The sequence below is a fragment of the Oratosquilla oratoria genome, chromosome 7 (assembly GCF_046742065.1).
Source record: "Oratosquilla oratoria isolate Oo_2021 chromosome 7, ASM4674206v1, whole genome shotgun sequence".
Classification (NCBI taxonomy): domain Eukaryota; kingdom Metazoa; phylum Arthropoda; class Malacostraca; order Stomatopoda; family Squillidae; genus Oratosquilla; species Oratosquilla oratoria.
In genome coordinates, this window is record NC_134783.1 from 34,848,085 (window position 1) to 34,863,512 (window position 15,428).

General features: G+C 36.1%; 1 protein-coding gene across 1 annotated transcript; it reads right to left on the bottom strand.

The window, feature by feature from the left end:
• Positions 1-255: 255 nt before the first annotated feature.
• LOC143027053 (endoplasmic reticulum membrane protein complex subunit 7-like) lies at positions 256-14,466 on the bottom strand. Its single transcript, XM_076187944.1, has 3 exons — positions 14,165-14,466; positions 4,788-4,950; positions 256-4,394 (listed from the first exon to the last, which is right to left on the bottom strand). The coding sequence occupies exons 1-3, from the start codon at positions 14,374-14,376 to the stop codon at positions 4,083-4,085; spliced, it is 687 nt and encodes a 228-aa protein (XP_076044059.1). The 5' UTR covers positions 14,377-14,466; the 3' UTR covers positions 256-4,082.
• Between the last annotated feature and the right edge of the window lie 962 nt (positions 14,467-15,428).

The window sequence follows — 15,428 nt, forward strand, 5'->3', positions numbered from 1 at the left end:
GAACTTGCTGCCAAAGCAGAGCTTGATCCACCTCCACATAACAGTGCTTTAAACTACTTGACCAGCAACTATCCAGTATGTGCACACATATTGGGAGAGATTTAGAGGTAAAGGAAAGGCATTGTACGCACATTATTTTCATTTTAACTTCTGAATGCTAATATACCAATATAAAGGCTACTTCAAACCACAAAATATTTCATTTCACTTGTACTTGATTTTAGAAAGAACTAAAGTGAATAAAAAAGACTAAAGTCACAATCACAATTTAATCAGAGCATAGAATAAAGTCAGCACTCTATAATTATAAAGCAAATTCATTGGTTATGATCTCAGTCAACCACCTAAAACTGTGACAGCATATAACAAGAGGGAATATATCTATGGTCATATACAGAAACAAACAATGACAACTTCCCACAAAAAGTTCTTTTACATGTGAACATACACACTTCAAGTGCTACAGATCATTTTACAATAAAGATACTGAAATATGGCATCATACATTGTAACATCACACTCAAGACAAATATTTGCATTCCTTTGGAACTCTTCCCTGTAAGCACCTTTTCTTGAAACAATATAAACTACTTGGTTGGAACTACATTTTTTTTTTTTTTTTTTTACTACAATTCAGGATTACTACAAATTTTGCAGTTCTTTTGGCCAAGGGAAATGTTTGTGGACACCCATTAACTTTGGAAGAAAACTCATGTGCAAAACAGTTTAGTATATTTTTTCATCACTGCTTGATTTAACCAATATTTAGTACATACTGAACTCCAGTGCGCAAGTCTACAAGTGACATAAAAAGTTACCATTCTTCCTTTTTTCTTGATAGAGGATATTACATCAAATTATTTACCTGTAATAATTTTAATCACTTCCACTATCTTATTGCAATCCATAATCAGTTTATTCTACACTCATAAGTTCTTTTTATGACCACTGCCACATCTGTTCTATTAAGCTTTATGGTCTTGATATAATCTGTATTGTATTTTGATTACTCTTAAATGTCAGTTAACCAAAAGGATGTGTAACAACAACGAAAGGTCATTAATTTAAATCAAACTTAGGTGACACAAAACTTATGAAAATACCCTGCAATAAAACAAAGGTTATTAATGAATACTCCCTACTTCAAAAACCATGAAAATCCTATTCCAAATCTTGGTTTTTAAAAAGATAAAGACTTCCATGTACAGCATCAAACTGTCTATATACAGCACCTCCTTTTCATTTTCTTCTTGGGTCTTGAATATCTTTATGCATCATATTCAATACCAGCAGTGTAAGCAAATTCCTTTTAATTTTTTCTTTTTGGGTCTTAGAGACATCATATCTTAATAAATTTGGGATCTGATTTTCTTTTTTTTCTATATTCAATACCTGCAGTGCATGTCCTGGATTGCCTTAGAGTACTATTTCATCTCAAAAGAATGAAGTTCAGAGTACAGTAAATAGTTGGTCCAATACTTTGACAAACCTGGCTTACCAATTCCCTGCAAAATAATGAATTCTAAAAAAAAAAAAAAAAAAAAAAAAAAAAATATATATATATATATATATATATATATATATATATATATATATATATATATACACACACACAATAATAAATTCAGTTTCAATAACCAGATCCTACCTGTGACCTAGTATCCTACAGCAGGAAGTACTTCAACTTTATGTAAAATGACTAGTTCCCTGTACATTTTCAAATAATCCATTATTCACCAATGAAAGTAATCAAATACTTTTGTATCCCATCATCTTTGTACTATTAAAGATGTAAAGTTCCTACACCATCACCACTGAAGTCTTGTATGACATGAGGAAAAAAAAAAATCTTTGGTACCACTCCCAGAATCCTCTACTTCTGAGAACTACCAAATTCATCTTCTGATACTGTCATGTAGAAAGGGAGTAGAGAACAAGGCAAAATTCAAAACATATTTCTGCATGGCTGAAAAAGTGATTACTAATCATGGTAGTACTTAACACACATGCTTTGTATAATTTACAAAAATAAAAAATGTATATAAAAAAGAAAAAAAATAATAATAATAAAAAATTCAAATCTTTGCTCTGATAAACATCAGCAGCTAAAAAGGTGTCAAAATCTGGAAATAACATCTGAGGCCAACTACTCTCAGGGTATGAGCTAAGGAGCAGAAGATATGCTCATGCTATCTCAGGTTTCACTAACTGGAAACCTGTGGCTAACAGTAGCCATCAAGGGTCTTTAGACCCTTCCAGATATCTCTAGGAAGAAAGACTTCCGTTTCTGATTATTAGTGTAGGTCTGTTTCTATGTCCCCCAGCTGATAGGGGAGCTGTCACCAACTGTTAGACCACAAGTGAAAATGCTGAAGAAAACTTAAGTCGACAGAAAGACCTTGGGTCACCTAGAAAAACCTTACAATGAAATGGTTCATACAGCAATGTTTATGAGACTGGATTAAAAAATGTTGCTTAGTTTCACTGACTGAAAACATACAACCCCATGGTGGCTGGCAAGGGGCCTTTAGGGTCTCCAAAAGATCCGAGAAAAAAAATAAAGGACTAATATACATGTTGTCCTAGAACGAGTTTCTATGTCACCTGCCTACAGTAGTTGGAGTTGCTGAACAATCACATTTATCACCTCTCCTTATGTGAAAAGGTAAAGAAAAGAGATCATGGGCTGAACAAGGGTTGAACATCTGGATGGAAATGCGGATGTTTACAAGTTTTGAAAATGGGTGGCAGAGATAATTCTTTCCAACATCCTTCTTGTAAAATCACCTCATACAGGTACCCACCATTGATCCCAAGAGACTGAATATGTATGGGGAGAAGTAAACTGCTCGGAGTATTGAATAAAATTAATAATAAATAAATAACCAAATAAAGGAATGGCATATGAAAAACTTGCATAACAGACAGTGATTTGGATCTGAGGTGGTTTTAAAAAATGGATGTACTATATTTCATGGTGGGCTCTTCACCTTCTTTAGTATTTAAATGGATGGAACTTTTAAATCATCCTATGACCAATTCAGAGCAGTGAAATTATGGTGAAAGACTGAGAGCTGTCTGAATATCAAGTGCTTATCATTGATATATGTTACTGGGAGATAGTAGTATACTACATAATTAATAATCTATGGAGAGATTTGTGAAACAAGTAAAAGACAAGAACAAATGTCAAAAACAAGGAAAAGGATAAAAACCAATAGAATTTCAAATCAGGAACAATACATATATTTAGATCCTTGGAGGCTCATAAAATGGTATATGTAGGAATGGCAAAAGAAATGGAACACACGACAGATAGGTGGCAGGAGCACTCAGCATTGATGATGGTTATGAAGACAATAGTGCTGCATGGCAATGAACTGTTGACATTATATGTAGTAAAATCACTGGATAGTGTAGAAATATGTGTGGAGTAAGGAAAATGGACAATGTACAAAATTGGGGGGTGGGAGTTAAGAGAAAAATACAGAGGTGTATAAAATTATGATGAAATGAACTAAACTCTGATAAGGTGGTTTGGACATGGAGAAAATGAAAGGGGGCAAGAAATTCAAAGGTGCAGCACAAGTGTATAGATAGTAAAAGACATGATATAAATGTGGGGTAGGCAAACACTATGAAGTACAAATGAAAATACTAAGGGGAGGAAAAGAAACGGGTTGACAAGAGAAAGACTGTATATAGGATGGATTATGACCTACAATGGGAGGAATTAAGTAACTGGGAATGAAGAGTTTATTATTATTATTACTTTATTTATCTATTTTTTTTTTTTTTACTCTTACTGGTGAGGAAAATGGCCCCATCCATCCCTGTTACTGTTTTCTGGGTTAAGAAGACCACCCTCACTGAGGATGGATTTGGCTACCCCCCCACCTTATGCAGGAGAGATGCCAAGGATGAGAAAACAAAACAATATATACATATATATATATTTAACCCCCTTTCTGTATCTTTCTCCCACAAAGAGTCAAGGCATACTTTGACTCAATCACCCACCCCCTTACAAGGGAGAAAAGGCTATTGGTATATACATACATATATCTATATGCAAAGCACACTCAATTTCTATAATTTCCACTATCTTTCTTTTTCCCTGTCTTTGCCTTCTTTGATTGTTGTTGACTTCCACCTGCAAATAGTGAAGTCATGATCTCCGAGAGTTCTGGGGTGTCCATTTTTGGCATCTGTAGCTGTTCCATCTCTTTGCGGGTCTCAGGATCATTAAGACGTGGAAGAACCATCATGAGGAGGAGAGGCAGTACAGTGACCAGAACCATTGGGTTCATGAGGAAGTCTGTTAGACGCCACTGTTCACGCTGCACAAAGTAGCGATATGGACCAGATGCTTTTAGACGCAATGGGTAAGCCACCTGAGAGAAACATAAATATGCATTTACTTCATACATTCCATTCATTCCTTCAATGCTATTACTAAATTTAAAGTTCATTCACAACATTCATAGGTAAGCCTTACATCACAGCTTAAAAACATAGGGGTAAATGTGGCTTACATTATTCTGGTTTACTAGGGTAAGTCTGGAAAAGGTATGAAGTTTCATGACCTAAAGGTCAGCTGGCTCCTTAACATCTAAAAACAAAATCTTGGCAAACAACACTAACTGCATTTATCATATTCATAAATCTATATGAAAAACAGTCCTATCTGTTAAATACTGACACTAAGCACCATAAATCTGATAAGAGCACATACTATAACAGCAGGATTCATAAAAAAAAAAATACTGAAACTTTAACTGACTTACCGGGGTGACCTGTGATGTTTGAATGTTGTTGAGGACTCTAGCTCTCATTTTTCCTTTTGAATTTATATCTACCCTGACAGGTTCAAACATAAAGGTAGGGTTCATCACTTGAACTACATAAGAACCTGAGGGTACATTGTTGATGACAAAACTTCCATCTTCTCTGTTGGGAATAAAGGTAAAAATTTATGTTATAAACTGTATTTATACAATATCATTTCTACCATTATACTGGTAGTTGTTATGGGCAATGGTAAATCAGCACTTATATACTTGAACAATTTCACACCACCAAGAACATATAAATAAACTAGCAAATAGAAATAACCTCCTCAGAAAACTAACCCACACTAGTTGGGGAGCAGATCCCAAAACTAAAACAAACAACTTTGGCATTATGCTACTCCACTGCAAAATATAGCTCACCAGCTCAGGCAAGGTCATGCCACACACACAAAGTTTTTCCAGAACTGAACAAATAATGCACATTAAAAGCAACACCCCTACCAGCTTTATACAGACTAGCTGGTATTGCACTGCCCTGCATCTGATGAGATACCAAAGCAAGAATCAAAAGACACAAACAACTATATTATCCCAGTACCCATCATATGGACATCAGTAAGACGACTACAATCTTATAAATGTTTCATAACAATGGAGGACCCAGAGCAAACAGGTGGCCTACAGAGGGGAAACGTGGAGGAAGAGTGACCACTCTCCATCCAATGAGGTGCTATCAAGACCAAATGAAAGCCTATCCAGCAGAACAACTCTCATCATGAAAGATTGGATAACTCTAAACAGAGCAAGAGCTAAAGTCAGCAAAACTGGAGAGAATTTCCACAAGTGGGGACTTGTCACCAGTGCTGGGTGTCCCAGTGACAAAATATCCAAGGCTCTGGACCATCCTCCATGGGTGCCCACAGGGACCCTTATGCTCAGACGTAGAAACACCTGAAGGAAGTAAACGACATTGCTTTCCTATGGATATAGTAATGGTGTGATAAGATACGATGATTGTACATTATCTTATACTTTACATATTGATTCAGTTAGTCAAGGGTAGGTCCACATGAGGGCACAATTTTCTTTTATTTTGGGAGTGTCAGTGTCCTGTGTCATGAGTTTTATTTTGTGGAGTATTCAAAGTTTGGATGGGTGGAGGATGGGTCCATGACTTAATTAGCTACCTCCCTTTTAAGGGGAAAGAAACCTTCTGGTATAGATTTATTAGTTAGGAGTCCTAATTTTTTGTAAGAAGCTGTGAAAGATAGATATTGGTATTTTACATCCAATCAATCCAACTGTGGAAGAAATACAGTCAAGTTCATGGAAAGATCTTGGGCCTGGTGTAGAGACAGAGTGAGATGAAGGTGAGGTGGATTGATGAATTTTGAAAATGGCCAGCAGGGAGATGATTTTCTCTGCCATACATCTTGCATGACCAGTAACAGATACACACCAATCACTGGTCTCACTTCTATATAATCAATCTGTTGTCCTAGGTCTCTCCTCTAGGAGACACATGGCTCCCAGGTAACCAGCAATGGCCAATGGACAGTTCCATAAATCACTCAAAGAAGAAATATTGTGTTATTGCCTGGGTATGGCTCAGGTAGGGAAGTGTAAGATGAGGTATTCAGCATCCTCTGTGTGATGGTTGTATCTGGGGCAATTTGTTTTTGTGGCCATGCATTAAGAACAACAACAGAATTCATCAAAACTAACCCAATAGTTCTACACGCAGAAACCAAAATCCTTCACATAGGATGTCATATGAAAATGATAGGTACACACCTCTATGCTAGAGCCCTCAATTCCACTCATCCATCCCATTACATCACAAAGCACCATCAGCTAAACATCACAAAAATGCACACCAGCAGTTTACCGTTCACATATATAACCTACTATCTGCACCATATAACACATCCACACAAAAAGTCATGACCAGATCTGAAAAACAGCTTTCAAAACAGACTAAGTCAATAGTTCACAAACCCCTCCAAGACATCAGCACCATGGAAAAATTCCTTAAGAAGTAAGACAGCATCTAGCTCCTATCCAGTAACACCATGCATGAATTTGAGTCAAAGTATGTTAGAAAATTAGAGAATAGGAGACAAGACCCAAAAAACATTGCTCCTTCCTGTATAATACAATTAGGTAAATAAATACCACAAAATAGGTCTGGCCACAGATTCAAACTGCCCTAAATACAACCACCACACAGAAGACAATGAGCACCTCATCCTACACTGGTTCCAGAGCCATAGAGACTGACACATACTTAAACAATTAGAACTGTCTGCTCTGGTAAAAAGAAGTCTTTCTGTGCGAGGTCTATAAACTCTCATGTTTGAGACAAGTGAAGGACACCTGAAAGTAATTGAATAATGTGAACTATAATTGTAAAATACCAGAAATGATTGTTTACATAATTACACTATGCCACTTTCTGCAACATACCATTCCAGGAACCATACCATGTTATAAGCAATTGTGAGCTGACATACCATTCTCAAATAATTTAGCAATGCTCCACAAATAATTAGATAACTACCATATATACTCATGTATAAGCAGTTTTCATGTATAGTGTGACCCCACATATTTTTTGGTAAAGAAGCTGATTTTTTCATATATCTTAGGTAGAATACAATTCCAATTTTTGAACATTACTAATAGGCCTACCATAGATGAAATTTACAATGCTGGTCATCATTCTAGATATATTTCATTACAAATAAATGTACATTCTTTTTTTGTACAAAGGTACGGTAAATATTCAGAAGTGCACACCTACACAATATAGCAATAGAAAATGATTAAGTTTGTCAATTATAATACATCAATGTAATATGTGATTTTCTTGGTGGAAATCAATAACAAAAAATTTGCTCAAACTGAATTATTAACAAAGCCGCGGTCGTTGAATGATACGCCATGTCTGTTTTGATAGATGCCGAGGTTGAAGAAATGAAAGGATAAATTTGTCTCTTCTAACCTAACCTAACTACCTATGTAACTTAACCTATATTTAGTAATTTGGTACCTCAAATTCTAAAGATTATCCAAGTCATTGTCAAGGATGCTGACAGCCTGATTATTATTGTACCTTGGGCAATTAACAGAGGACAGCAGAACCCTTGGTCCACAACATGAAAGCCATCATCTAACTGACAGTGACTGGAATGGACAGACAGACAACATGGCATCTCAACTGTATCCTAGCGGTTTCGTTTGTTACTAGCTTTGCTTGTAGCAGGGTTTTTTGTTATCTATTTCTGCCAAGAAAATTGCATCTTATGTTCATGTATTACAATTTACAAAATTATTATCTAATTTTCTAATGCTATATCGCATAGGTGTGCACAATTAAAATAATACCACATACCCCAAAATAGTCAGAAAAACTACTTAAAAATTCTGATACGAATGAAGATTTGATGTACTTTTGGTCACCAAAAATGCATGAATCTTAGAAAAACTTTCAAAAACATTACCTGCGTACAGTGCAACCCCCTATTTTTCAAGTAAAAAAATTAATCATAAAAATATTCACTATACATGAATATATATAGTATTCTTTCCAAACCCCTACATAAATGGTGCTCAATGGTCAAAACCACAAATAAAATAATTCTAAAATTCTTGTACTTGAAGATCAGGAAACATTCTCTGATCAGATCAAATACAGAAAATATGAAACTCAAACACAATGCAGTGGTCCCATCCAGTAACCTGATATGCTACCCTGTCTCCTCCCATGCTCAACAGCAAATTAAATTACCCTTGCAAGGTAAAATTCCAATAGCATGCAAATACGGATATCAAACATGAAACTTGCATTATCCAATGTCTCCTAACCCAACCATTCTAGAGAAAAAAATTACCTTTCATGTGCAAAAGTGAAAAATGTGTTTAATACTGGAACAGAACTGCATATTCAGACTAAAGTAATTTGGAGTTTAAATTATAAAATTGATTGTTGATAATTTATCTGGTATTTTATGAAACTGAATGGGAATCCTGGAAATTCCATCTGCAATCACAATTACCTCTCTCATCCCTCTAGTGACTTAGAAAATAATATTCTATGCCATCCTAAATATTTACAATTCATGTCATGTTTAGCAAGGGAGCAATAATAGGGATGGACAATTCCAGTTTTACAGTAGCTGCCCAGTGGGATCCTTTGGAGCAACTCATGGTTGCCTGCAGGTGAAATCTGGGTGTCCCAGGCACGTGGGCAAATTGTCCAACCCTGGATATGGGAAGTATATCATGTTGCAAGATAGGACTATTATACTCCAGGAGTGCCATACTGCATTAGTATTGGTCCACTGATACAGTCTGAATGACCCAGATGTACATGCATAAACCAAGGCTTTTTCCCCCTTACAAGGGAGGTAGCCAAAAAGAAAAGGCATAAAATCATTCCCACACATTTCATCCCTAAATACACTCCACTCCCCTCCACCCTCCCTCTTATCTTAGCACCTCCTGGATGACGGGTCATCCCTGCACCCTGTCCACTGCCCTGGGTCAGAGGCAGTGTTGCAAGGCACAGCACATCCAAAGCAAGGCTGCTTCATTAAATTGGCGACCCCCCTCTCCGTCTCCCCATGTAGAAAAGGAGAAGACAGGGAGAAATCCCTTCGGGCTGCATCAAATTTTGCTCACACATACTACCTCACCCCCCATCCCCCAACCCATTCCACCTCATGCATCACAACATCATCCATATACAACCATTCTCCATTCACCCCTGTCTTCTGTCCTCTCCCATCCTTCCTCCAGATGTAGTTTGAATAAAAAAAGTCTATTTGCTCATCATCTGGGTAAAATTGATTATTCACTCCTTTTTTTTATAAAGTCAGGTCATTCTGACACACTGCATTATGACTGGCTATTATGGCACATGTGCAGTGAAATGAAGTGAACTGGGAGCAAAACATCACCTTTGGGTAATTACAAGGATGTTTGCCAGTATAATTTTTTTTTAAATCACTACCAACGTTAATATCGATAAGAATTGCAGCTGTGAGACCAGCAACATCTTTACAATATACCAAAACACTCATCTCAATTTTTTAAAAATCACTACCAACTTTACTATTAATTTGTGGTACTTATATATAGGGTTCAGAATACTCAGAATGATAAGTGATAGTTGATGATATAGCTAAGAATTGCTGCTGTGAGACCTAACCTAATCTAACCTAACTCTTAGGAAATAATGAGGTAAATTTTTGGAACTGTACACCTACATGATATAGCAATAGAAAATTTAATATTCATTTTGTAGTTTATAATACACCAACATAATATATATTTTTCTTAGTGTAAATCAATAACAGAAAAACTTGCTAAGAGCAATACAGTAACAAATGGAGCCATGACAACTGCTTGAGACTTCATCTTCATTTTGACAGATGCAAAGGTCACTGAATTTAAAGTATGACAAATCTGTCTAACCTAACCTGCATTTAGTAAAGCAGTACAGTGAGTCCCCGTCATATGGTACATATGTGTTCCTGAAAACCTTACCGCAAATTTAAATTACCGTATACCGAACCCAAGTTTCGACTTATGGCTGATGTACCTTCTCCCTGCTCTTTCCTCTTCAAAATATCTAGTTTTACCTCCAAAACACGAGCGGATACCGTATGATCTATATCCGTGTATTTTTCTTACAATAAATAGAATCAAGGGTAGTATTTACCAAATACCGTAACTGTGAATTTACTGGATAAAGAATTACCATATAAGGAGGACTCACTGTACCTGTAATTCTAGAGGTATTCAGGGTCATTGTTGCTAGGGATGTTGACAGCCGGTTTTGGCATCCGATCAGATTGTGGGGTGTAGAGGAGTTTCATAGCTTGAAGAACATGAAACTCAGCTCCATAACACTGTTTTAAAAATATGTAGCATGGTAACGTCATTTGGTAAGATAGAACACCGGGTACACAACATCAACGCCATTGTCAAACTGTCATTGACAAACCTGGACAGATGACACCATTTGATCTTGAACCTATCGTCATAGCTCCATTCAGTTGTGTATTTGCTTTTGCCATGTTTTTTTTTCTGCCCAGAAATATATTATGTTGATGTTTTATGATTTACAAAGTGAATATTTGTCTATTGCTACATCACGTAGGTGTGCACTTCTAAAAAAAAAAAAAAATTATAATTAATTCATTTTAGAAGTGCACACCTATGTGATATAGCAATAGAAAGTTAATTATTAATTTTGTAAATTATAATACATCAATGTAATATGCAATTTTCTAGGTAGAAATCAATAACAAAAAAGTTGCTAAAACCCACTTACTAACAAATGAAGTTGCAGCACTTGAATGATACACCATCTTTGTTTTGACAGATGCCAAGGTCGGAGAAATGAAAGGATGATAAATTCATCTATTCTAATCTAACCTATCCTATATTAAGTAATTTGGTACATCAAATTCTAAAGATTATCTGGGTTGTCGTCATCATCACATGCCGACGGCCTGATTATTATTGTACCTCAGGGAATTAACAGATGATGGCAGAACCCTATGTTCTCTCATAAAGTCCAAGGAAGCCCTATTGTCTTTGTAACAGCACTTATCAATGTCACCTGGAGTTGGTGAACACCCGGTCCACAACGTGAAAGCCATCGTCTGACAGTGACTCGACTGGACAAACAACACCATGGCATCTGTAGCTAGGTCAATATGAAAATGGAATTCCTGATATTTGAGCTGAAGTAGTTCTCATGGGATGGAAAAAGTCGCTATGAGTATAATGCAATTTGATTTATCCATCTAGCTGTCCTAGTTCTCGAGATATTGCATTTTGAATGGAATTAAATCGGGCCTATTTTGTCCGAGGAAATCGGGCCGAAACGTGCGGTCTGACTGATCGCCGATCAAACGTAAACAATGACGGTTTTTACTGACAGGCACAATTTTATATAAAAAATTAGCATATGGTTGCATTATTTGACCTATTTTCTATAAGATGTGTGATTTCCATGTAATTTGATCATATAATTACGTTTTTATCCTCTGCAAAATTACCCACCACAGCTACGAATACCGTAAAATTACATGAAAATCACACATTTTAAAGAAAATAATTTGAATAATTCAATTATATGCAAGGTATTACGCTAATAACCCAATAGTAACAAACTTAATAGTGTAGTTTGATCCATACCACCAGTGATCATAGATAGCGGGCAGGACGAATCGTAGCTGTGGTCCGTAATATTACGGAGGATGAAAACGTAACTTCTCTTCGATCAAATTACATGAAAATCACACATTTTAAAGGAAATATTTAAAATAATTCAACTATAAGTCTATTACACTAATAACATAATAGTAAGAAACTTAATAGAGTGAAGTTTGGTCCATATCACCAGTGATAGATAAGATGGCGGGATGGATGTTGATGTTGTTATCCGATAATCCGACCCGATAGAAAAAAAAACTAATTTTAACAACCAATTTCTCAGCTCTACCGTAACATACTGACTTTATTTTGGTATTAGAATAATCCACGATACTAGTAGTTTTGGTTAATTATGGTCAGTTGCCCGCACAATAAATTTGTTAGCTCATTTTTTACGTTGAAACATATACCAATTTTTGATATACTGCTGAATGCAGGCCGCCATGTTTATCTAATGTTTTTATTGACCGACATGTAACTGATGATGTGAATGTTTGAAATTTATTACGATCGTAGTAAATACACTCACGCAACATTTTTATTAATTAAATTTCCCGCGGTATGTAAATTTGGCCGTTTGAACGGCGTGCGCATAAAATGACGCGCTATTGTGCTCGTCATCGACGGTGGCGCCTCTGGTGGTGTTTGACCTACCTAGCATCTGGACCGTATCCTAGTCTAGTGGCTTTGTTCACTAGATTTGCTTGTAGCAAGTTTTTTTGTTATTTCCGCCAAAAGAATTACACATTATGTTCATGTATTACAATTCATAAAATTAATGTTTAATTTTCGGTAAATCTTTAGTTTCGACCAAGGGAGGAATATAGCAATAGAAAATTAAATGTTAATTTTGTAAATTAAAATGTATCAACGTAATATGCAATTTTGTGTGCGGAAATGAAAATAAAAATACCTTGCTACAAACTAAATATGCTAATGAACGAAGTCAGTAGCATAGGATCGGGACGCCATGTTTGTTATGGTAGATGCCGACGTCGAAGAAATGAAAGGATGATAAATTCATCTAAGGTAAACTAAACTAAACTAACCTAACCTGTAAATCTTTAGTTTCGACCATGGGAGGAATATAGCAATAGAAAATTAAATATTAATTTGCATACTCCATAAGCTCAGAGAGTGGTTAAAAAGCCCACCAACGTCTCTCACCATGACGACAACAAGGACAAGCCGGATGATATCTAATTTACAGGTAATGATTTATTAAACACAGGTTAGGTTTGTTTAGTTTAGTTTAGTTTATCTTAGACGAATTTATCATCCTTTCATTTATTCGACGTCGGCATCTACCATAACAAACATGGCGTACCATTCGTCGTACACAACTTCGTTTCTAAAGAAATGTTTTAGCACCTGTTTGTTTGTCATTTCCACATACAAAATTGCATATTACGTTGATACATTTTAATTTACAAAATTAATATTTAATTTTCTATTGCTATATTCCTCCCATGGTTGAAACTAAAGATTTACCTAATTTTCTAATGCTATACCACATAGCCATAGGTGTGCACAACTAATACCAATGATAATATTCATCTTAATATGAAAAAAAAAAAAAAAAATGCCATGACTATCAATTTGTGGTAAATATGTATGGGGGTGCAAAAGAGGTGATGACAGCCATATACTCGCAAACATCATAAAAACTTCTTTTGCTTTACAATATCCCCACAAAATAAGTAGTTTGTATTTTTACTTCCTTGGATGGGTATTTAAGAATTTTCGTCTCATTCGCACAGCAGGTTAGGTTAGGAAATTACTAGTTTCTGCCACTGCCCGCCCCCACCCACTAGAATCCCCATTTCCCCAAGCTCATTGTTACTTGTAGTGGAGGGAGGGGGAGGACCTCAGAAAATACTGAGTAAAATGAAACTTCACAAATTCCCTTGGATATTATTAGTTTGTAATTCCTTATATGGATTTAATCAATACATTCTTGAAAAAAGTAGTAGGAATAAATGGTCCTGGGAAACCCTGTAAGTTGTGAATATGTCATATGATGATGATCCGAAGATTTCGAAATATCACGAAATAATTGAAAAAATACGTTCAGAGGTAAACAACAATGTACTAGAACGATGAAAATTACTAAATTCATACTTTTCACATATCCTAGTTACCTGAGGAAGCCGTAATTTCCTGCATTAATGAATACTTTCGTTGTTGCAAACCAATCAGCAGGCCCTACGGAAGAAGAATCGGGTCGTACCACACGACCTTCTATTTTGTATCGTCCACCTCCAGAGCCTCCTAAGTCTTCATCTCCTTCTCCTCTAGTACTTTGGAGAAGCAGTAAGCCAAGAAATAATACTATGAAGTCTTTACAACCCATATTTGGATTGGTGTTTGACGTTGGCAATCACAAGGCACTATCTCGACACCTCTCTCCAATGTTGACTTCGTCGAGAAATGGCAGCTGATCACGCAAGACTCGAAAGAAGTAATCGTACAATAAAGATAAAGTGTCGTTTCTCACAGATACATTCTGTACATTTTATTCGCTCTTATTGTATAACACCTTACCACTACATCTTTATAAACTGTTTCTATTTACTCTCATAAATTCTTCAAAATTTAATTATTCAAAGTGGCTGTTCTTGAATGTGACGAGTAGTATATTTTCTTGGTAGCTTTGCGAGAGGAGGGGGGGGGGTATTTTTGCTTTATAGATAATATCTTGTTCCTGTGTCTCCCCAACTTTTTCAAACCTCTCAAATTCTTATAAAATTCTTACGCTGATTCATATTCCGTTGCCTGTTGTGGTAAATCCTTCCGCGTGTCCATAACTCTGTACGGGAGTACATTATTTATGTTTAATATTGTTCTTGTTTTGTAGATCTTAAAAGAAAATATCATTAAGGTCTGTTGCAGCTGGAACATTCATAGACTATGATCCGCCTCATACAGGGTGTCCCAACAATATATATTAAAAAATGTAACCTTGTCAAGTCCATTGGTCCACGTTATTATCAGTTCCATTTGAAAAATGGTGGTCATCAATTTCAAACCGATGACAAAACCATTTTCCAGTCACAGTTGATGATAACGAATTGATTTGGCAATGTTACGAAATATTTCAAAGAGTGAGTACGTCTGTATATATTTGGGGGTTTCCTCCGGGTAACATCGTTGCAGTGACACCGTGGCCACCGTCTTATTTCATGTATGATCTGTTTCGGACCATCTGCAAGATTTTGCATGTTTAAGTTACAAGCAAGTGATCGATTTCATTTGCCATTTCCTATGTTGTTATACAAAATCCAGCGATATGCGTTTCGTCCCTAGAATCAGAAACCAGGAACACTCAGCAGTTTGAGGTGAGGAGCCTACGGCAGGAGGCGCTGAATAGCTGTGGCCGAAGCTTTGGCTATTGAGCCAAATAGC

What these genes read in the sequence shown, in the direction of transcription:
- LOC143027053 (XM_076187944.1), bottom strand. Translation starts at nt 14,376, where the DNA reads ATGGGTTGTAAAGACTTCATAGTATTATTTCTTGGCTTACTGCTTCTC. An exon ending in GGAAATTACGGCTTCCTCAG is followed by an intron (nt 4,951 to 14,164) that starts GTAACTAGGATA and finishes TATTCCCAACAG; the next exon opens with AGAAGATGGAAGTTTTGTCA. An exon ending in AAACATCACAGGTCACCCCG is followed by an intron (nt 4,395 to 4,787) that starts GTAAGTCAGTTA and finishes TGTTTCTCTCAG; the next exon opens with GTGGCTTACCCATTGCGTCT.